General features: G+C 45.5%; 1 protein-coding gene across 1 annotated transcript in view; it reads right to left on the bottom strand.

The window, feature by feature from the left end:
- Positions 1-1,011: 1,011 nt before the first annotated feature.
- Positions 1,012-24,002, bottom strand: part of LOC122804240 (serine/arginine-rich splicing factor 5-like) — a 261,553-nt gene continuing 238,562 nt past the window's right edge. Inside the window, exons 7-9 of the mRNA XM_044073991.1 lie at positions 5,692-5,765; positions 1,814-1,921; positions 1,012-1,537 (exon numbers count right to left, since the gene is read on the bottom strand). Coding sequence (XP_043929926.1) covers positions 1,288-1,537; positions 1,814-1,921; positions 5,692-5,765 — 432 coding nt within the window. The 3' untranslated portion in view covers positions 1,012-1,287. The remainder of the gene's footprint in view (positions 1,538-1,813; positions 1,922-5,691; positions 5,766-24,002) is intronic.

The raw sequence follows: 24,002 nt of genomic DNA on the forward strand, positions 1-24,002 counted from the left end.
TACCATTTTCCCCCTACAAATGTAACAAGCCTACTTTACTGAATGCTGGCTTTGACAGAACTACAAATACTGGGTTTTTGAATTAGGTCTCTCCTCTCTCTCTATACACACACAGTGGGAAAACAGAATTGTAAACGTAAGATACAGATGCCTACCTTTATGAAAATACAGAAAAACTTGAAACATGCATGCATTAACCAAATTCGTACATTATCTAAATTCAGCCAGCTGAACATACCACTGATGCACTAAAAAAATGTTTATAGTTCATTAAAAAAGTTGGACAATCATATCCAAAAAGCTGCAACCACTAAGGCTCCAATTATTCAACTGGGGTATGAAAGCAATCGTGCACGTTACCAAACACCTTTTTGGCAATAACTGAACAGTTAAATATTTGTGCACAGCTCCTGTCGCTCAGAGAGCATTTTGGCCTACAATGAAGACTTTAATCTGCCCCATCCCTCAGAGATCTAGAGCTTCCCAATGAGGGGAATCAAAGTTTTAGTAATATCCAATCAAGGCCTGCAAGGTTTTCTTAATTTAACAAAAACTAAGTAAAAATTTAGGTGCAGTGTCAGTAGTATTCCTATAGAAGGCAGTGTGGAGATTGCAGAACAAAAACAGTTGTCAAAAACCTATATTAAAGGGGAGCACCGGGCACAGTTTCCAATTCGACAGCCACAATAAAATCGGACATAAGGGATGCCAATTTATTGAAGTCTGCTTGCCTTATCGGTATCTGTTTGGTTTCCTCAGAGTACTCTATAGTTTCCTCCTACATCTCAAAGGGATGTGGTATGAGGACTGGAGACTAAACTGTCCATAGATTTGGGGGGGGGGGGGGGGCTTGCAATTTACAGACATTCCTTACTTGCTTACTAAACCTATGTAGATGGGGTCACTATAGGACTGACTACAGAACACTGGCTGGGTGGAATCTACTTTAAACATTTCCTAAAAGGTGGGTTGCAATGCCATTCTTCCAAAGCCACCAAAGAAGTGCACAACTAATGTAGAAGAAAATTTATTCTGCTTCAGGAACTCTGTGTAGTGTGTATTTTAGACAGATCATGAAGTAAAAACCTATACAGGAAAAAAAATAAATAGTATAATGACTACCAAAAAGCTCTTGTACCTACTTGTCTAGTCCACATACAAAGAAAGCCATTGTTCCACTTTTCCAAGTATTCACCCCCTCCCCACAAAGTCCAGTAAAAGTTCAGTCTCAAGAGTATGCACAAGCCATAACTCAAAGTTTCAGTCTTAAAAAAATATGCACAAGATTCAGTTTCTGCTGTCCGCAGATCTAGACCGTGATCTTGAATGTGATCTTGATCTTGGTTGTGGACTTGGAGACTTAGAATGTGAAGCAGATGATGCACGCTTTGGAGACTTATCGGCAGCAGGAGATCTGCTTGGGGACTTGCTGGCACTTCTACTCCTGGACCTCGAGTAAGACCTGCGGCTTCGGGAACGAGATCGACTGCGGGACCTAGAAGACCTTCTACTCCGTGACCGAGACTTGCTCCTGGATCTGAAGGAAATTTAGAAATTACACAACTTAATACATAGGTAACTTTATGAAGATCAAGTTTCAAAAATCTTTAGCCACAAGTTTCCCTCTGTGAGAGGGTTACAAAGTTAGGATACTGGTTGTTCTCTGCCAGCTAGAAAGTACAACTAATACCAATTGTGCAGATTAAAACTAATGATCAAGTGATTGCCACTTTGTAATGTGCAGCCACAAATACCCACGTCTAGGATGTACACTGTTCAAAACTGATCACTGCCCTCAAAGTGATGAGCATACCTTTTTTTATAGCCTTCAATCAATCTGATTTTCCTCCCATTGATTTCTTTACCATTCAGCTTTTCCATAGCAGTCTTCAGGTCACTGTAAGAAGCAAATTCAACTACCCTATGGGAGAGAGGGGGAAAAAAAAATGTAACCACTTTCATCACTACCCTATATATAGCTATTACAAATGTGGTGCTCAATACAAACTTCCTAAAGAAAGCTCGAGGATTCATCACACACCTACCTTACAATAATCTGCTATGCAACCAGACCAAATGAAACACTACAACTAGTGGGTCAGGACTGCTGTGGAGGCCTGCCAACACCCAAGAGCTTGGTAAAAGACTGTCAAGAATTTTGTCCAATATTAACCCTACTGCACAGATTACAGTAACTGCACCCTGAAGGCTACAAAAAAGGATCAAATTAAAATGTCCTGCAAATACACCTCTGTAAAACAAAATGTTTTACTATGACAAAGTGATGTTACAAAACTGGACTACAAGTGAAAAATACTACCTGTGCTTTAACACATAAGAGTCCAACAACGCCTCCAGGTTTTTCTGCAGTTGCATCCTAGTGATGTCTCCAGATGTCTAGTACACCTTATTCGTATTTGTTTTAATTTCAAAACCATGCTTACTAACTATTCAAATATTTTACCTTAAAGTTTACATGATGGGCAATATAACTGCACTGATACTTCACTTCTGTCAAGTGCTGCTGAATTATTGAACTAGTCATGATTTTCATATTTTTTTAAATATCTCAACAACCAAACCATGACCGCTTAGCTTACCCTCATATGGAAATCTCACAAATGGATAAGCAAAATGCTGCTAGCAGTACGTGTGCAGTTTGAGTGTTTACTGAGTTATTGCAAGTCATTAAAATATAACTAATATTTACCATGTTTATTATAACTTTAAATATAATTTTAGGACCTGGAATCTAATGAACACTCACCAATGTAAACACCTATTTGTGCTGAACAATCTGCAGTTTACATTTCTTGGTAACCCTTATGGCTCAAATGATCAACTTTTGTTTGAAATGTAGAGATATAACTTGATTTTGTCAAAATGCTCAGGATACAGTCAATGAGAATTAAAGCACAAACCCCCAGTGTTTCACCAGAGCAGATGAGTAAAGAAAAACTCAGTGGCCACAACATTGAATCCAGAACTACCACCACCAACTAGAAATAAGCGAGAACAGTAAAAACTCTACCATTCATCTTGGCAGAAAAGAGAGAAATCCCACTACAACAATATTAGTTCAATATACATGATGCACTTAAATTACACAGTATATGAAGAGAGTCTCAACTACCAGAAAAATTTTGGACAACTCACTACACTGCCGCTTCTTTTTGAATAGGATACCAATTCATGTGAAACGGAGCACCTGTATGACACTGTTCAAAAGAAACCTGGACAAGTGGATTGGGTACCGTAAATTCTTACCGGGGATAGCACCCACAACCCCCTTGGACATGGGAGGTCATTACTAAATACAATCCTGGGTACTGACTAGCGGGATGAAACGGCTAAGCTTGAAATGACCTTTGGGTCGATAGCCTAGCCACTACCAAGGTTTAATGTGTTATGCAAACTCACCTGTGTCCAGTCAGCCTGTGTTTTAATGAATATTTGTTATCTTTTATAAAAGAATTACACAACTTGCACAGTTTTTCTACTACTTTGAGGATATTCATCCACCAGCTCTTAAAGTTGGAATAAAATGCTTACTTCACACTGCAGTTAAAACAGTTACATAATACAGAACACATGACTCGACAAGCAGCAAAAAACAGTTACAAAGAGTAAGGGTGCACCACAAAATCCAAATTGCCTCCTGAACCACACACACAGCTCACCACAACAAAACTCCAATTTCGACGTTTCAAGGTTAAGAGCAGTGCAGACAAAGGCATTTCATTTTCAGTTAAATCTCCACAACAGGCAAGATAGTGGCCCCCAAGCTGACAACCATTTATTCACTTTGTTCACACAATGCAGTTTGTGCCCCAATTAAACATGGCACAGTCTACTTGCAATAAGCTTTTTTCCCCTGCACTTGGCTACAACAGAGCTCTGCAAGTTGTATGCATATTAAGACAGCCATCTCCAAATTTACATGCATGTAAAATATGAAGATATATATATATATATATATATATATATACATATATGTGTGTGTGTGCCTTGTCTGTGTGGGTATGTACTGTCTTATGTTAAGTTTAGCTTTATTCACTCATCTGTAACAGAGATGGTAAGCAAGGCAGGAGATAAAAATGTTTGGGGAACACTAAACGGAGTACATAAAAGGGCGTTTAAACATAGCAGCAGTGAAACAATCCCTCTCTGTTACACACAAAAACCCATCACCACTTTCAAAGCTTCACTTGTGTACACTTTACAACACTAAACATTGGAAAGAGGTACTTTTCTCAAATGGGGCTCTGTGTGTGTGTGTGTGTGTGGGGGGTGATTAACTCAATCAACCCTCTAATGCCATTTTTGTGCATTTCCAGTTCACACCTTTGACATTTGGCGTCCAGAACTGTTTTGGGCCTAGCTTTGTATCCATTATGGTACACACCTTTTTTTTCATAATTACTAACAAAACAGCTAGCATACTGTGGTGGTGGTGTTGCGGTAGCAGTCGCCTCACAGTAAGACGTTGTCCTGTTTGATTCTCAGCTAAAGCGTCTTCTGTGTGGAGACATGCGTGAATGGGCGTACCTTCGTTGAAGGTTGTATGTCAGGGCTGGCAACTCGGTACATAAAAATCTGCTGCCAATCATTAGCGGACCGGAGTTCCGCTGTGGCGACCCCTAACCAGGAAAAGCCGAAAGATACAACAACAAAACAGCTAGCAGTATTTCCATACGTACTTAATACTTCAAAAACCAAGTGATAAGCCATCATGTGAAACCTCAGATGTTCTTGAAGAAAACTGTGATATCTGCACTCTACGTTGCACATCTTTACATTCATAGTTGCAGTGCTAATTATACAATTAAGCACACATTTTCATATTTCTGTAAATATATCAAACATGAAGTCAGGGGAATTTCTTGTGATGTGATAGTTTACGTCTGGTTAACAAAAATGTTCTAACAATGTGTCTAGGCAGTTCAGATTCCATGCTATGACAATTTGTGAAAGTTTAACAAAAATATAATTTGGGGTGTGTGTGTGTTATATTACATTTACAGAAAAAATATAAAACTATCACTGTAAAGCATACTTTGCTGACATTACTATTTCTATAGTTTTAATACTTTTTATTAAATGCAAAATATCTTATACATTTATTTTTCAGAAAATGCTCTGGAATGCATGAGGTGCAAGTTGTTAGAGGCATGACATTCCACAACACATAGGTGTTGAGTTAACAGTATCAACGGCATTCATCCCCATATCTACTACTTCCATGACAAAGAAGGAAACCAATATCTAAAAAGCACAAATCAAGGCTTAACCTTCACTAACACTAATTTTAACAAACGCACCACTTACTACTCTACAGTAAATGCAATACCCACCATCATGTCAAGCTTGCCAACTTAACTCATCCACACACTTGAGACCCAGCGTTACACACAACAGTATTGTGCCATGTCCACCGTTCTGAAACTTCTGACAAAGTAGTATGACCAAGTGAACTGTCTCCAGTATTCTATGTACTCCACTCCAAAGCAGTCTAATTAGCAGATATCCAAAAAACTTAATTTTAGTTCTCACTCAAATATCCAGTTATCTTTAGTGAACCATTCCCGTTCTATCTTTGCTAGTGCAGACTAATTTAAACCACTGCAAAGCCCCCAACATGCAAATTTGCCAATGTACGTCATTGTACTGGAAATGCAGAAGAAAGCTTACCCTTCATTTAACTTTGGTCGGTGTGCATCAGCAAAAGTCACTTCTCCAGCTTGTCTCATAAAATCCTTCAGGTCCTGTTGTAAAACCAGCCAAGTTGATTAGAAGCACACACAGACAAACCTGCACTTCAAAGCAATAACTGTAAAAGGAACTCAAGTCCATATACTTGTGGTAAACACTTTAAACTAGTAAACAAGAAAAGTCAAATTATCTACAGGAAATGCAGAATTATCTACAGCAGTAAAAAAATTACTTTACCTGCAATTAAATATCACTAGGCTAGCCAAGCAGTGTGCCGACACGAACACTGCATTAAGCTCCTGAAGGGGATAACGCCATGAAAGTAGATGCCCGACTGGCTCTTTAGGCACCCAAGTGAACTACTACCCACTCGATGGCAGACTTATTTCCCTCTCTACAGGGAGAGACTACAGTCGGAGGCAGAGAGGACTGCTATGGTCAAGAAGCAACCTGGGATCACCTCACTGTCACGATTCGACCACCAACTTACTTTCGAAACTTTCATAATTTCTTTTTTCGACCACGACCAAACATTCAGAAGGGATACAGAAGGATCGATTCTATCTTGTTACCAAATCTTTCAGGGGCCGTTGCAAAATGGCACAAAGGTGCCCGACTACATCTAGACCAGCAAGCACGTGGATCTAGAGATGGCCAACTGACACTGTAGGAGATGACTGAACTGGCAATTTCAACCAGGCCAAACCCACAGTGACAAAGAGCGATTAGGATAACCCACAGGCATTCCTCGTCACAAGGCCAACGACACAGATAGGCTGGCAAACAAAGGGTGTAATACTTGGTTAAAAAAGGTGAATATGTCAATTTAAAAAAATTCAACATCCCTGATGTCAGATTTTGCAATTAGTGTAACAAGTCTATAGAATACCAATTACTGCCAATTAATAAAACCAATTTGAAAAGATCAACCTGTCACAAATCATACCTCAGATATCAAATCAGGTGTGCACATTTGTTATAGAACACCACTCACTACTGTGCACCAATCAAAATTGAACCCCTCCACTATGATAAGGTACATATTGACTGTGGATCAGAGAAAGCATAACTCGCATCTTAAGAGAAGCCAGAAGGTTTCAGGGTTGTGTGCCAACTCTATCAATATACAATGTATTTCATACCAATAAAGAAAAATGCCAATATCATATATTAAAGATAACAAACCACTCCAAGCAGTCACTACCACCCACGGGAGTCTTTCGATCTTGCACCCACCAAAGAACATGCACAGTCTTCCCATTTCTCCTCCAATCAACAGTTAAACACACTTTTACCTTGCTCTACAAAAATACTTTTACTTACAGCCTAAGATACAGTGGCAGAAAAAACTTTTGAACTTTGCTTTGTATGCCAGTTTGGTGGACTAACCTTCAGACATTTCAAGACATCCCAGACTGCATTACCACATACTGGGAAATCTAAGATCAGTTCTCCACTAGGAGTACGTACTCATAAAAGCAAAACAAAACCCAAATTAATATTAACCACCAACTTACACCCAAACATACAAACCACCACACCACTTAAAAGGATCATGTAACAAGACATGGAAAAGAATGGTGGTGGCCAGCCTTCCTTGGCATGTCAGCAGCCCACCCTTCAGTTCACATCTGGCAATTACAGGCAATATGGAATCCCAGATTTGCTCACTCATGAGAATGAACTTCAAGGGCATAACCTCCTCCATTTTTCTTATTATGAATACCTTCCTCCAAGATGGTGCAAATCCTTATGCCAAATATAGTAAGCAGACTTCAGCTGTAACACTGCAGTGATCCTCCCAAATTTACATTCTTCTACTTGCTGAATTTTTATATCATTAAAAGCACACAGGGGACACCATCCAACCAGTATCTATCCACAGCTCCTTGCTGCACAGCATCTATACTAGTCATTCTACTTCTTGAGTTTTTTCCTTGCATCATGGTGAATACTTCTTTTGCCCCATATGGCCATCAGTAACCCGGCAGCAGTAGCCACCACAGAAAGGAATCAAGGCACCCAGAAATCCTCAGCAAATAGGGCCAACACAGCCAAGTATGTTGGCAGATAGCAGAACTTGTGCCTCCACCTAAAAACAGGTAATCCCGGCCACCTACAAACCAGCTATGGCTAGCACATAGAAATGGGAAAAATTAACCAAAATGAATACAGCCCTGAAAACTCGGCTTGCATAAGCCAGCAACCATCACCATACCAACACTGGGCACACATGGACCAAAAATCTATCCTTGCCAAGGGTAGAAGGGGAGCAAAAAAGTGCATAAAGCAACAAGATGAAGTGGCAAGCTTAAAAGCTTTAAGCAGCACAGTTGGAAGTATTAGGAAATTGAAGTGAAGATTTTCACCAAGCAGATGCCAAAAACAGAAATTTGGGCTTTAAGAGTCACCTCGCTTGTCAACTGACCTATGGAAAGTCATCTGACCATGGGAAGTCACCATAATTCTGACTTAGACCAAGGTCCTACAATCGGGGTTATCCTCAAGCCAGGACTCTCCAACTTCTCCATACATTACAAAGCTTTAGGTTACATCAACTACATTAGCACTTACCCAACCCAAACCACATGCCCAGTCTCTACCATTGTTAAAAAAAAAAAGGTGGGGTGTAGTCTTCCTCAATTTCTACTTTGAGGGAAATTGTTGTGTTCTTACCTTCCTAAGCAATGCACAGCCAAGCCTGTTACTGAAGCATGGATAAGATTCAGATCCCAGTCTGATCCCATCTATAATGTGTTGGAAAACATGGGTTTAGACCCTCAGCTCTCCACAGGAAGGGATGGAGTCGATTCCAGGGACTGTAAACTTGTGGTTTTCTTGCCCAGCCTGATAAAGCAAACACTTCTTGCATGACATTCCTTCACCCGAAAAGCAGTGGAAGTTTAACATGACCCTATACTAGAGTCCATGATGTACATCAGATCAGGAGCTTGTTTAAATTACTTTTAGGTGTACATCTTTTTACATGGGGACCTCACTTGGACCCAAGCCTGGCCCTTCCTGTGTATAAAACAGCACAATCAAGCTTGATAGGATTAGAAACAACTTCAGGTCAGGACCATCAAGCTTCATTTCTGAATACAAATAGTCACAGTGAGAGGTGGTCTTTTGTTATGTAAGCAAGACCTCTGTACATTATTCTTAGTGTCCATTCACTGAAGAGAGCCTGTGCGGAAACAAACCTGGATATATTCCCATTCTTCTGATGATGTGCAATTCTCCAGCACAGCAGACCAACTTGTACAAGGTGTTGATGGTACTAGGCCAGGTGGGTGGAGTTCTTTGTCTTTCATGGACAATGGAGAGAATTTACATCTCTCCATGCTAGCAAAGGGGTGCTCTGTCCTAACCCTTTGGGGGAAGACGTATAGAACTTCCAACAAGCAGCTAACCCACATGCTTTTCAGTGATAGCAATTTTACTACAGTGGAAGCTCGCTCCATTCCAGACGTTTGCCCCCACCCCGACCCAAACATTCCCCAGTCCACCAGAAGCTTAAGTTAAGAATCCGTTCTCATTCTGTTGACAAGGTGACTGTCAGCTCCTATGGGCCAATACCAGAAGGAAAGGGGCATCATCTCTACTTTTGATGGGCCAACAGATATGAACATAGGAAGGTCATGTCCTTCCTTTAGGGGACACTCATACAAGCCGGTCAACAGCTGACTGGTCCTTTACTAGTTCTAGAACTTAGACAATCCCGGTTGTCCACTGGTAGCTATAGGAACAAAGCTTTGAGTCTGGCTGGAGCTGTATTTTGCCTGGGGTGGGGTCTGTACTTCTTTACAATTCCTAGTCACAATCTCTGAAACCAGACCTAGCAGTAATTGTTAAAATTACTGAACAAAGTTCAAAAAATCAACATGTTTTACCTCTGGATGCCCAGTGACAAGAGATCTTGCATGAAATAGCTAGCAGTAGCATCGTTGGCTAAGGCCATTACATTTGGGTTTAGTTTGTGCCATCCTGGGAAAAAAAAATTCTATGCCAGTAACCACCCATGCTTGTCAACCTTGGTTGAAATCTTTTTCACTGCTCTTGGAATAGCCATCACCAGTAAAGCCTATGCTCACACAGTCCAAGCATGTGGCAATTAGGCTTTGTAAAATTCTCTCTCTTCCCCCCACCTGGGCAGCATTAAGACAGCTTGCAGATATACCAAACCACTACAAACCAAAGACTGCTATTATAATGTCAGTCTCACCTACACAACAAATAGGATCCCCTGCATGGGCAAGAGATGCCCTAACAGGTGAGCATGCAAACCTAACCGAGGCAGGGTACACGTCATGAATTGAGACAGTCAAATAAAAGTCCTACATGAAAAGTTATTTTTGGGGGGGGGGGGTGACTAGATACAGACTAACGAAAAGGACCAAAAGCCTCTCAAGGTAGGCCTTTTAAAGTAATAACTAATCCCAGACAACTGTTCCAATTTATTTCCCACAGACAAAGGTCATGAAAATATTACAGGAAAAAAAAAATAATAATTTTCACCACACTGGTTAAGACTAAACCTACCATGATTAAAATGGCCACAAGCATTCTGATACAAAACAAAACAAGTATCTCTAAAAATAGTACTGAATGTGTCCCATCGGCAATGTTCATCCAAATACTATAGTATTTTTAAATCAACATTACCTCCACTTCATCCCAAAAATGGCTCTATAATGGCACATTCAGAACCGGTTCAGAACCACAGATACAACCATTAATATCCCCCCCCACCCCACCCCCTTTTTTTTTTTTTGAGGAGGGCGGGTTAAACTTCTTGAAATAGGCAGTACATCACTTCTGTTCTAGAAAACAGATGTGGCAAACAGTATATTTAATAGCAAACTCCAACAATAAAATGCTACCCAATCACTCCCTAACAAGCTTAAAAATCACACCAGCCACAGTGATCAGTCAAGTTAAAAGCTGCAGAACATCTGCAGTACAGTACAAATTTTAAACAAACTGATCATTAGTAATACAAAATTAACTTTGCTTTAAAACCGCTTTAAAATATACTGCTTGCTAGTTCACCCTTAAAACAGTAAATCAGTTTCACACTGTACTCTGTTGATTCGTAATTTTTTTAGAAGCATCAATGAGCCCCCACAGTGCAACAACGAAGTTCTACAGCAAACACTGAAGTGAAATTAGCTTACCTGTAGTGGCAATGCACCACATACAAGAGTTTGCTCAAACAAGATAAATACTTAAAATCATGTCTGCAACTAAAAATCCTCAAATATTTAACTCACTTGAAAAAAGAAAAGCTTCCATTTCAGTGACTACACCAAAAAAAAAAGTGAGCTGCTCTTGGACTTTACTAGATTAACTGGGGCCAACAGGTTCAGGCTCCTAGGCAGCTAGACACTTGCCTGCGGTGCATATGGTTGGGAAAACACTGCTGAAGAGACATTGAGCTGTACATTTACCTGTTGCAAATTCTTTGTGGGCAGAAAAGTACGAGGCACTATACCCACAGCTTCAAAGAAATATGTGGGCATGGGATGGAATGTTTGTTGTGCTCAGTGTGCAGTACATGCTTATGTTAACTATAACATGTAAAGCTTGGAGGAAATTCTACATGCAAAAAGAAGTTATGTACTCACCAAAACGTTCCATCCGAGTAGGTAACTTCAATTGTCTGCAACCTGTGGGTATCGGATCTGATTCGGATCCGAGCCGGCAGCTTTCCAAGCTAACAGATAAAGCTTCAAGCTCCTTCCCCTTACCCATAATGCCCTGCCATCTCCTTCTAACCCTCAGACCGAGTTTGCCAGAAAAAAAGGCAATAGGAAATTCTATAACCTAAAAATGGTTAAGATACTTTCCAGTGATGTCAATTAAATGAAGACATATCCTGATTCTTTGATAAACTAAGGGTCCGGGGGATGGAGGGCGGGTCAGTTGCAGACAAATGAAGTTACCTACTCAGATGGAACGTTATGGTGAGTACATAACTTCTTTATCTGAAGTAGTTAACTTCATTTGCTCAGCAACCTGTGGAACAGAGACCCCAGCTACCAGCAACTTGGGAGGCCCTTATGTTAGGATATTCCAGAGCACTGCGGAGCCAAACGATGCACGTCTTCTGGATATTAAATCCAATTTATAGTGTGTAATAAAGGTATGAGAGGAAGCCCAAGTAGCTGCTGAGCAAATGTCAACCAAAGAAACCCTTGACCAGAAAGCAGCAGAAAGCAGCAGAAGTGGCCATAGATCGGGTAGAATGGGCTCGCACTCTCAAGGGCTCAGGACGACCAGAACTTTTGTCTGCTAGGAGAATGCACTGGGAAATCCATCTAGCTAAGGTTACTTTAGTGACTGGCTTCCCCAGACAAGATTTTTCAAAGGAAACAAAAAGTTGATCAGATTTTCGAAGATCAGCTGTTCTGTTTAAGTAAAAACGTAACTGTCTGTGAACATCCAGACAATGAAGTCTGTATTCTCCTTTGTTTTGGAAATTTGGAAAGAAGACAGGTAGATTGATGGGACTGGTTGATGTTGGCTTCTGAAGCCACTTTGGGCAGTAAAGAGGGATTAGTCCTGAGGGAGAAGCTGTCTATGAAAGATGATGCAGGGAGGTTTGCTGCAAAGAGCATGAAGCTCCGATATCCTTCTAGCAGAAGTAATGGCAATCAGGAAGGCTGTCTTCCAGGATACATATTTTAAGTCGACTGAAGTCGTGGGTTCAAAAGAAGGCCCAGTCAGAGCTTGAAGAACTAGGGTAAGATCCCATGGAGGCACTGCATCTTTAATAGGGGGGGTCTTAACAAAAAGGTTCCTTTCATGAATGTTTTGCATATCTTGGAGGACGCTAGAGGCCCTGAATCGTTTTCCAAAGTGGTAGTGGGAAATAGCTGCCAACTGAACTTTAATAGTAGAAGCACTAGCTCCTTGATCAAAGGTATGCGAGAGAAAGTCTAGAACTGCTGGGATAGGAGCCGTGAAGGGGTCTAAGTTCCTGTGCTCCGCCCAGACAGAGAAACGTTTCCATTTACTCTTGTAGATTTTCCTGGTAGACTGTTTATGGGCGGCCACCAGGATGGCCTTAACCGAAGAAGATACACCACGAGTCCTAGCCATTAAGGGAACTGGATCAACCAAGCTGAGAGTTTGAGGTAGTCCAGATTGGGGATCTTCAATCCTAAAAGATGAAAGATCAGATCCGGATTGGGATCTAAAATCCAGGGAGGATGAACTAGATGAGACCGCATGCAAGGGAACCAGGTTTGACGAGGCCAGAATGGGGCTATGAGGATAACTCTGCTCTCCAACCGACGAGCTTTCTGCAAGAATTTTGTCATCAATGGAAGAGAAGGATAAGCACACAGAAGACCGGATAGCCAAGCATGAACAAGAGCGTCTCTGGGGGCTTCCCCTGGTGGGGGAATCAGAGCGAAGAACTCGCTGCACTTTGTGTTCGAAGGCGAGGCGAAGAGATCGCAGCAAGGTTGACCCCATTGAAGGAAGATTTGTTTTGCTACTGCTGGGTTCAGAGACCACTCGTAAGGTGAGAGGATTGTTAGACTCAACCTGTCCGTCAAGATGTTTGACCGACCCGGGATGTGCGTTGCTATGAGAAAGCGGTTGGTGGATATCGCCCATTCCCATACTCTCACTGACTCCCTGCAAAGTGGATAGGATCTGGTTCCCCCCGGTTTATGTACCAGACTACCGACACGTTGCCTGTTTGAAGTGCAACAGTTCCTGGAGGGAGAAGGGATTGAGAGCCAATCCCTGCAACGCTAGAAGCACCGCCCTCATCTCCAGGACACTGATATGCAGTGAGGTCTCTGTGAAAGTCCACGTGCCTTGGACGGATCTGCCCATGCAATGCCTCCCCCACCCGAGGAGAGATGCGTCCGTGGTTACCATGACTTGGGGAGGGCGTATAACAAAGGGGCGGCCTTCTCGAAGATCTCTGGAGCGGAGCCACCAAAGAAGCGACTCCCTGCAAATCCTGCTGAGGGGAATAGGTGTAGACAGGGGGTGAAAAAGAATGGACCATTGAACTTGTAAAGTCCATTGAAGAATCCTCATCTTCAGGCGAACGAAGGGCGACAGATTGATGGCCGCTGCCATGGATCCCAGAGCCCTCAGAACTAGTTCCGCTGGGGGAGGTGACGATTGTAAGAGGTCTAGAATGTGAATGCTTAGACTGCGAAGTCTGTCCGCTGTCAGAAAGACTCTGGATTGAGTAGCATCTATCCTGGTCCCTATGAATTCCAAAACTTGAGTAGGTTGAAGGGAGGATTTCTGGTGGTTTATCGTGATCCCTAGGTGGCGGTCTAGGTGTAAGAAGTAGTTCCTGCCTGAGCAGAGTTGATGGCTGGTGGGGGCGGTTAAGAGCCAGTTGTCCAGGTATGGAAAGACCTGTATTCCCTGAAGCCTCAGGTGGGCCCCTACAACTGCCATGACCTTGGTGAACACCCTGGCGGCTGTGGTGAGACCAAAGGGTAGGATCCTGAACTGATAATGGCTGGCTCCCAGCCAAAAGTGGAGGAACCTTCTGGATGGTCTGTCCCATCAGAATATGGTAGTACGCATCCTTGAGGTCTATCGAGCACATCCAGTCATTCTCCTGCAAAAGTGGGAGACTGGATTGAATAGTGACCATCCGGAATTTTTCTTTGGCGACTGACAGGTTCACTGTTGACAGGTCGAGAATGGGTCGTAAGTCCCCTGTCTTTTTTGGCACCAAAAAGAACCTGGAGTAAAAGCCGGATCCAGATTGTTCGGGGGGGGGGGGGGGGGAACGTGCTGGATAGCTCTTTTTCTTAGCAGCCCTCGAATTTCTGATGCTGCTGCCTCCTTCTGATCAGGTGGAACATCGGGGAGTTTTGTTGATTGGGGAGGGTGAGATAGGAAAGGAATTGAATAGCCTCTGGATATCATTCGGAGCACCCAGCGATCTGTCGTAATGGACTCCCATTTCGCTAGGTATTCCGAGAAGCGCCCCCCCACAACTGCCTCCAGAGAGGAGCAGTCGGGCAACCCCTCAGGGCTGCTGCGCGGGTCAATCCGAAAAAGGTTCTCTCGATCCAAAATTCTTCGGACCCTCTCTGCCCCTGGGCCGGCGTCCACCCTGTCCTCCTCTGCCTCTGAAGGACGAGGGATCCGGAGCGAAACGGGATTGTTGAGCTTTCCGGAACCACATCTTCTTCTGTCCTCTTTGGTTCCTGGAGTAGGACCTCTGAGGAGCCGAGAAGCGGATCCCGACGGCAGACAACATCTTCCCGTCTTTCTCGCTCTGGAGAAGCGTATCACGGACGGTTTTGCCGAAGAGCGTAGAACAGTCAAACGGGGCATTCGCGAAGGACTCCTTGAAGGGTTCTGCAAAATCGCAGAGACGGAGCCAGGCCTGTCTAGCTCTAGCCGCTCCCTCCGTAGCATGGGAGAGAAGCCACATAGATGTGTTGGTGATTGACTTGAGAGTGGTCATTCGAGCCGAGAAGGTCCGCTTGTCCTCGGCTGACATGGAGCCTGGGGGTGACCCAGCGCACTCTTTAATCCAGTCCCGCTGGAGCTGAATCACATGTGCCATATAATTCAGTGACCTTACAGAGAAGGTCGCTGAAGAGAACATCCGCTTTCCCAAACAGTCCATCATCCGAGACTCCTTGTCTGGAGGATGCACCAAGGAACTCTCCTGTGCTAATTCCTTTTTATTGGCAGTCGCCACCACCATGGCATCCACTGGGGCACCCTTGCTCCAAACTGTCCTGTCTGTGGGAGGGCTGAGGATCCTGTCCGGTCTCTCGGGTATTGGCTCGACAGTGTCTGGCTCCTTCCATGCCCTGGTAGTTATGAGGTCTACCAGGGGGTCGGTGGGAGGGGACACCCAAGAGGTAGATGGGCCTGCGTCAAACGCCTCCAGAAACACAGGCTCATTCGAGGAAGGTTTTGGGGCAGACCACCCCCCTCTAATGCATAACATTTCCATAATGTCTCCGAAGTAGATGTCTTCGGGGGGTGACCTTGGGGAACATTCCCTTCCTCCAAGTCGTGTCCTCCGTGAGGGACTCGGGTGAGTCCAAGTGCCTCCTCTTGCACGTTTGTGAGGGACCTCCTCGGGGGGGGGGGGGGGGGGCTGTCCAAAGAGGCCTCACCAAAAATGTCCTGTTCCTCTATGGGAACAATCTGGGATGTAGGCGCAGGCTGTCCCAGGGGCCGGATGATGGAAGAAAGGCCTGTCTGAGTGGGAATGACGGGTGGATCCGAAGCAAGAGCCTGGGGCCTTGAATCTCTCGAAAGGACCCTCTCCACGACTTTGAATGCCGAGGGAGAACCGCTTTCCCTTGGATCCGAAAGCATCCCCCTCGGATCAGACGTGCGGATCGGCACCGAAGGTGACCCGACTGGATCTGAAAGGGTAGTGTGCCCCAACCTTAACGGAGCCGAAGGCCCGCTGACCCCTCCGGATCCGATGCTCAGCTCACGGCCCCGGGAGCTCGGATCCGAAAACGGATCAGACTCGAGGGTACAGTCGGTGCCGAAGTAGGAAACACCGTCGGCGCCGACCCTACCCCGGCTCCGAAGCTAGTCGGATCCGACAGCTCCGAACCCCGAAAGCAGGTCAGAGAAGGAGCAATGGGGGGTGAAAAAAGGTGTCGAGCTCCCCCCCAGCGGGGGGGGGGCAAGAGCACTCCCATCTGCATCTGGGCCTGGAGAAATTGACGCATCATCAGGTCCATATCTGCGTCAGATAAACTTCTGGTGGATCTAGATGAGGCCACTAAAGCCGGCCGGGAAGGCTGCCTGGATGACCTCGAGGGTGACCGGGTCTCCTCCTCCGGGGAGAAACGTGGAGAACGGAGCCGGGAGGGGGAAGACCCGGAGACCTTAAGGGGAGAGGCAAGCGGTTTAGACGGCGGTGCCGAAGGGGTCGAGTCGGACCACCTCTTGTGACTGCGATGCCTTTCCTTCTCTCTCTCCCTATCCTTTCTATCCTTTTTTCTGCCGTCCCTTTCCTCCTGGACCAGAGAGGGAGGATGAGTCACGGCCAGGGGATCAGGAGTGGCAGGTGGGGCAGCCATGGCTGGCGCCGAGGAGGACGAAGCAGAGTCCGGGGGCAAAAGGCTCACCAGAATAAGCTTCAACCTCCTATCTTTCAAAGCCCTGGGATTGAAGGCTGCACAAATAGTGCAGCCCGAGGAGAGGTGATCAACCCCCAAGCACAGGACACAGAGTGTGGCCATCCGCTGGGGACAGCTTATAGCCACACTCGGTACATTTAGAGAAAATGGCTTTAGGGCCTTCAGCCATTGTAGAAGAAAAAGAAAAACAGGCCCACAAGCACACACCTTTACACATGCAGAGGGGGAGGGGAATAAATCTAACTTAACCAAAAAGTTAAAGAACTAACCCAAAAAAGGCTAGAAAGATAAGGGGAAGTTCACACACACAAAGTTAGAGAAAATTTGAAAGGAATTCAAGATTTAAATACTACACTTACAGTACTAATGCTCTGAGCTCGTTCAGAGAAGCTTATGGAAGCCGCGGCAAACGAGATCTGAGAGTTAGAGGGAGATGGCAGGGCATCATGGGTAGGGGGGAGGAGCTTGGAGCACAGATCTGTTAGCTTGGAAAGTTGCCAGCTCGGATCCAAATCAGATCAGATACCCACAGGCTGCTGAGCAAATTAAGTTAAATACTTCAGATATGTAGCTGCACATACTCCAGTAGATTTTTTTTTTTTTTTAAAATATAAAGATAATGTTCCTTAGTCACTACAAAGGCAGTAATGGTCCACTGTGCACTGCATTTTTACTTCCACTTGCATGCCAACTAGGCAACCAGCCACTGACACCTGCCATACCACCTGTCCCTTGGTGCCTTGGAGGCCATGGACATTAGTTTCTCCCTGTGCATTTTGTTACTGAATCTGTGAGCATGGCAATATGTGCTTCTCTCTGCTCAAAGGAAACATGCAGCAGCTATATCTCTGCAGATGAACTTCACTTAAGCTGTATACCAAATATACCAACCAGCCAAATATGCTGGAGGGAAATGTCTCTCTGCATGGGAGGCTGTGCCTAAGCTAAACAGCCATGTACCCACTCCATCAGAAGACCTGGCTGAAACCTGAACTTGCATTCTGATATCAAGATTTTAACACTGGGATTACATTCAAAAGTAAACAACCTAGAAGGATGGATACCCACAGTTCAACTTCCCAAGTCATGCACTCTCCTCCAAAAAAACCACAGAAATTGAGGAATTAACTCACTATTTTTTTCCAGAGTGGGCTTAATGGATTTTAATGGAGTGTGGTGCTGCTCTTATTTCTTTAAGACATGATCCCCCTTGGAGTAATCTAGAGTGAAGAAACTTTTAGTTATGTACTTACCATAACTTCGGATGTATGGGATCCATCTCGCCTACATTCACAACAGATGGGTTCGGAGCCGATACATCGGCTCCGACTCGGCAACTAATACACTAGCACGAAGTCTCTCATTGGCTGGGCTACTCCCTATCCCAGGATGCACTACACCTGCTTCCCCAGATCTTGTTTGTTCGCTTTCATACATCCATGCAAACACAGAAAAATTAGTAGTCACTATAACCAACTAAAGTTCTTCAAGAAAGATCTCCAAGAAAAAAGAGACTACAGCTCCTCTAAATCCGAATGGAAGGGGGAAGGAGGGTGGGTACTTATGAATGTGGGCGAGATGGATCCCATACATCCGAAGTTATGGTAAGTACATAACTAAAAGATGTAATGGGATCCTATCTCGCCTACATTCACAACAGATGGGACAGCGTCCTAGCACCTACATCCCGGGTGGCTCATTGGAACACACTCCTGAGAACTGTGGAACCAAAGGAAGCTCTGCCTCGAGAAACCACATCCAATTTGTAATGAGAAATGAAAGTGTGCGGAGAAGTCCAGGTTGCCGCAGCACAAATATCATCTAATGATAACTTGGAGTGAAAAGCTACGGAAGTAGCCATTGCCCTGGTAGAATGAGCCTTGACTGGAAAGGGAAGGTCTTTGTTAGCCTGTGAATAAATAAAAATGATACAATCTTTAATCCATTTGGATATGGAGGTTTTTGTTACTGGTTGACCCAATTTGTTCACTGCAAAGGAAACAAACAATTGATTTGATTTCCGCGTTTGAGCGGTTCTATTCAAATAAAAGCAGTTGTCTATATCGTCCAACTGATGCAAAGTATACTCTGCGTTATTAGAGAATTCTGGGAAAAGACAGGGAGTTCTATAGTTTGTTGCATACAGAAAGAGGAGGCCACTTTTGGTATAAATGCAGGGTTTAATTTCAATGAAACTCTATGCTTGTGAAAAATCAAATAGGGAGGATCAGAACAAAGAGCTTGAAGTTCTGAAACTCGCCTAGCAGATGTTATGGCTACTAAAAGGCAGTTTTCCAAGACAGAAATTTTAAATCACAAGTAGCAGCTGGTTGAAAGGACGGGCAGTTAGGGCAGCAAGAACCATATTCAAATCCCAAGGGGGACAGGATGAGATAAAGGAGGCCTAAGGAGCCAAGCCCCTTTAAGGAAAGCCTTACAAAGTTTGTGAGACATCAATGAAGGTTCAAATGAAGCATGAAAATTAGAGATCGCCGCTAACTGAACCTTAATGGTAGAAACTGAAGAGCCCGACTGAAAAAGGGAGGCCAGAAAATTCAGAACCTCCGATACTGGTGCAGTGAGGGGATCTATACCCGTTCTTGAGCCCAGAAGGCAAACCTTTTCCATTTACTGGAATAAAGTTTGATGGTGGAAGGTTTATGAGAAGAAGACAGTATGTGGACCACGTCCGTGAAAGAGCATTGTCTCGGACTAAGGATGGAAGTGGAGTAACCATGCTGCCAACTTCAGGGACCTGAGAGACGGATGAAGCCGTCCTGACTGATGAGTCAACAGGTCTGGCACGGATCCAGAAACCATGGACCTTCTATCGCATGCCTCTGTAGGAAAGGAAACCAAACTTGACGAGGCCAGTGCGGGCAATCAAAATCATCTCGCTCTCCATGTAAATGGCCTTCTGTATCACCCTCGGTAGGAGGGGGAACGGAGGGAAGGCGTAGAGAAGACCGGGGGGCCAAATGTGAGTCAGAGCGTCCCTGGGAATCTGTCCCTGAGAAGGAAACAGTGTGAAGAACTCTCTGCATTTCGCATTGTGAGGGCTGGCAAACAGGTCGCAGCAAGGAAGACCCCATCTGTCGAATATTTTCGCAGCTATACCCTGGTTGAGGGACCACTCGTGGGGTAAAAGAATGGTCCTGCTTAATCTGTCCGCAATCACACTGGACTTCCCCGGTATGTGCGTTGCCATTAGAAAGCGGTTGGTAGCTACCGCCCAGTGCCAAAGTCTCATGGCTTCTCTGCATAGTGGGTAAGACCTGGTTCCACCTTGCTTGTTTATGTACCACACCACCGACATATTGTCGGATAGGATAGTAATCGGGCCCTGTGGGAGAGCGTGATGGAGAGCTTGGAGTACCAATAGTACCGCTCTCATCTCCAGGACATTGATATGCAAATGTGTTTCCTGGATCTGCCATGTGCCTTGGACCGACCTGTCCAGGTAATGACCCCCCCACCCTACCTGGGAGGCGTCCGTAGTCACAGTGGCAACGGGACGTTGAGGTATGAAGGGTCGCCCCTGGTCGAGATTTGAGCCACCAATGCAGATCTCAACGGCAACTTTCCGTGATTATGATTAAGTGGTTCAAGGGAAGTTCCTGATAAGACCATTGAACCGACAGTAGCCATTGTAAAATTCGCATGTGAAGTCTGGCCAAGGGAACTAAAAGTATGGTCGACGCCATCGAGCCCAACAGTTGTAGGATCCGATGGGCCGGGGCTCTTTGTAGGGGGAGACAGGATTTGACTTGATCTTGTAAGACCTGAATTCTTGCTGCCGGTAAATAGGCGCGCATTCTTTTTGTGTCTAAGTCTGCACCTATGAAAGTAATACGCTGAGATGGCTGTAGTACAGATTTTTGCAAATTGAACGTGATCCCCAAGAAACGGCCCAAGGTGAATGTGGCTCTGAGCGCTTGGAGTAGTAGATGCTCGGAGGTGGCAGTAAGGAGCCAGTCATCTAGATAAGGAAACACCTGGAATCCCAGACTTCTCAGGTGAGCAGTTACCACTGCCAGACACTTGGTGAACACCCTGGGGGCTGTGGTGAGACCAAAGGGCAGTGCTCGGAATTGGAAATGACTGACTCCGAGGCGGAAGCGTAAATGTCTCCTGGACTCTTGAGCTATGGAAATGTGATAGTAAGCGTCCTGGAGATCTATGGAGCACATCCATGCATCTTTTTCCAGCAAAGGAAGAATAGATTGAAGAGTGACCATTCGGAATTTGGACTTCTTTACGAAACGATTCAATGAACTGAGGTCCAAAATGGGCCTGAAGTCCCCTGTCTTTTTTGGTACCAAAAATAATTTTGAGTAAGTTCCTGATCCGATCTGGTCGATGGGGACAGGCTGGATGGCTCTTTTTTCTAGCAGCTTTGAAACCTCTAATGCTGCCTGATCCCGCTGACTGGGTGGTACGTCCGGGATTTCCCTTAAAGAAAGGGGGGGTTTGTTGAAGGGGATGATATATCCTCCGGTAATAATGCGAAGCACCCACTGATCGCTTGTTATGGTTTCCCAAGCTTGTGGGTGCGCCGCAAAGCGACCCCCGACTGGCGGAGTTGCACAGTCGGGCAACAACTCAGGAACGCTGGTTGTATGAAGAACCACGAAAGGAATCGCGGTCTCCAGAGTTACGGGGGCCTCTGCCACCTCTGGGGCGGCGTCTTCCAAAATCCCCCCCCCGCCTCTGGAGGGGGAATCACTGGGTGGAGTAGGGAAAGACTTCTGAGATTTTCTAAACCACATTTTCCCTCCTCTCCCAGCCTTGGGGTAAGGCCTGGAAGGAGCGGAAAATCGGGCCCCAACGGCAGTCAAAGTCTTGCCCTCCTGCTCGCACCGAGTTAGTGTGTCCTTCACCTTGGGTCCAAACAAAGATGACCCATCAAAAGGGGCGTCGGCGAAGGAAGACTTGAAGGCCTCCGTGAACGAACACAAGCGTAACCAGGCTTGTCTCCTGAGGGCAACGCCTGTTCCCGCTGCTCTACTCGCCCCTTCGGCCGCATATGAAATGAGCCTCATGGACGAGTTAACAATAGAAAAGAGGGTAGTCATCTGTGCGCCAACAGTCGGGGCCAGCGCCTCAGGTAGGTTACCAACAAGAGAGTCATTTAGCTCTTTGAGAAGATCCCTTTGGAGCCTCGTAAAATGACATAAGTAGTTTGGCGACCGTAAGGTAAAGGCCACTGAGGACAGGGTACGCTTCCCGTACCTATCCATACTCCTAGAATCCTTATTAGGAGGATGAATAGACGTCGAAGCCTCTGCCACGTCCTGCTGTGTGGCAGAAGCCACCACCAAAGCATCTACAGGCACACCCTTTGTGAGAAATTCCTTCTGGGGGCTGACAAAGATTTATTGGGACACGCAGGCACCGGTTCCACAGAATCAGGGTGTTCCCACACCCTTCGAGAAACCAAATCAAGGAGTTCATCAAGGCGGAGACACCCAGGAGGCGGAAGGCTGGGCCCCAAAGGCCTTGAGGAAGACTGACTCCTCAGCTGAAGGGGTTTTGGCTTGCCAGTCACCTCTCTGTCTCAGAATCTCCAAGATATCTGAGAAGGAGATATCATCCGAAGATGATTTGGGGGACCCTTCTGCGTCATCGAGGTCAGTATCCGATGTAATAGACTCATCTTGGGAGTCTACGTGCTTCCTCTTACACAATTTCTTCCGTGAGGGGTCGTCCGAAGCAGTCGGACGGACCACCCGGAAGAAGGGAACCCCCGATGGGGGTATCCTCAGGCCCTGGGGCCCCGCTGCCGGGGGGCTGCAACACAACAGAGGCACCAGTCTCCAAATCTAGGGACGGTGAGGTAGAATCTTGCTGAACCGGCAAAGGCATGGCCAGCACGCTCCTCATGGCCTCAAAGGCCGGACCTCCAGAATCCAAGGAGGTCACTGGTCTAGAGGCCACGATGGCACTGGGAATTCCAGCAGCCGATGCTCCGAGAGGAAGACTAGGCACCGAAGCACCCAATCCCAAAGTATTCCCCTCGGGCCCGGCTGAAGAGGTCGCAGTACCAAACCCTGAACCGGAGGACAGGGTAGGAAGCACAGTCGGAACCGAGAGACCTCGAAGGGGTCTCTGCTCCGACCGTATGGCTCCGCTTTGCTCCACCACCACCGACTCCAACGGCTCCGAGGAGGTTGGAGGAGGAATCGAATGTGTTGGAGGGGGGATTGGCTCCGAAGCTAACTGTGCTGGAGCAGAGACCAATTTAGTAAACACTGGAGATTGGAATAGCCTCTGTAAAACCCTATCCAGGTCCGAATCTGAAAGTCTCGATGATTTAGAGGAGGTAGACAATCGAGAAGACTTACCTCTCGGCTCCGAGAGAGAAGGGGACCGGCTCCGAAATGGCTCCAATGCTATCGGGGCCGACTCCACCACAGCATGGACCACCATCGGCACCGAAGGAGCCTTCTCCGGAGCCGAGGGGGAAGAGTCTGAGCTGCACACTTTCACCGGCTCCGAAGCCATTGGAACCGATGGAGGTGATTCACCTCTCGATACTCCAACCTGCGGCTCCGACAGCAATGGAGCCGAGGTAGGAGGTATCGAGGCAGACCCTTCGACCCTCGGCCCCGAAGTCAGTGGAGCCGAGGAAGAAGAGGTCAATTTTGTCTTTTTAGAAGTCGGCTCTGACGGACTTGTCGGAGCCGACGATCTTTTCTTTTTGAAAGCAACAGGTAGATCTAAGGCTTCCTCAAAGGAAGGCTTGATAAGCCCTTTCAATATTAATTTGTTTTTGCGTTCTTGAAGAACTCTAGATGAGAACGCATGACAGACGCTACAAGTCTCTTGCAGATGTTTCGGCCCCAAACAATAAACACATATTGAATGACTGTCTGTAATGGACATTTTATATTTGCACCGAGTGCATTTTTTAAAACCTGACTTTTGTTCCTTAGACATGATATAGGCCACAACAAGTACAACTCTAAGGAAAAACTAGTCTATCACCACAAGTATAGCACTACACACAAATTGCGCCAACTGAAAAGCGCGAGACACACTGGCGCGAGTACTGGTGACAGTTTACCTCACAACAATTTGAAACAATTAAACGGCCCAAAGCCCTCTAATTCAAACGGGCTTTGCCCGAAAAACAACTAACCAAAGTAAATAAAAAACCAATTAGCACTCAAA

This window comes from Protopterus annectens, chromosome 6.part0 (assembly GCF_019279795.1).
Source record: "Protopterus annectens isolate FY-2018-M chromosome 6.part0, PAN1.0, whole genome shotgun sequence".
Taxonomy (NCBI): domain Eukaryota; kingdom Metazoa; phylum Chordata; order Ceratodontiformes; family Protopteridae; genus Protopterus; species Protopterus annectens.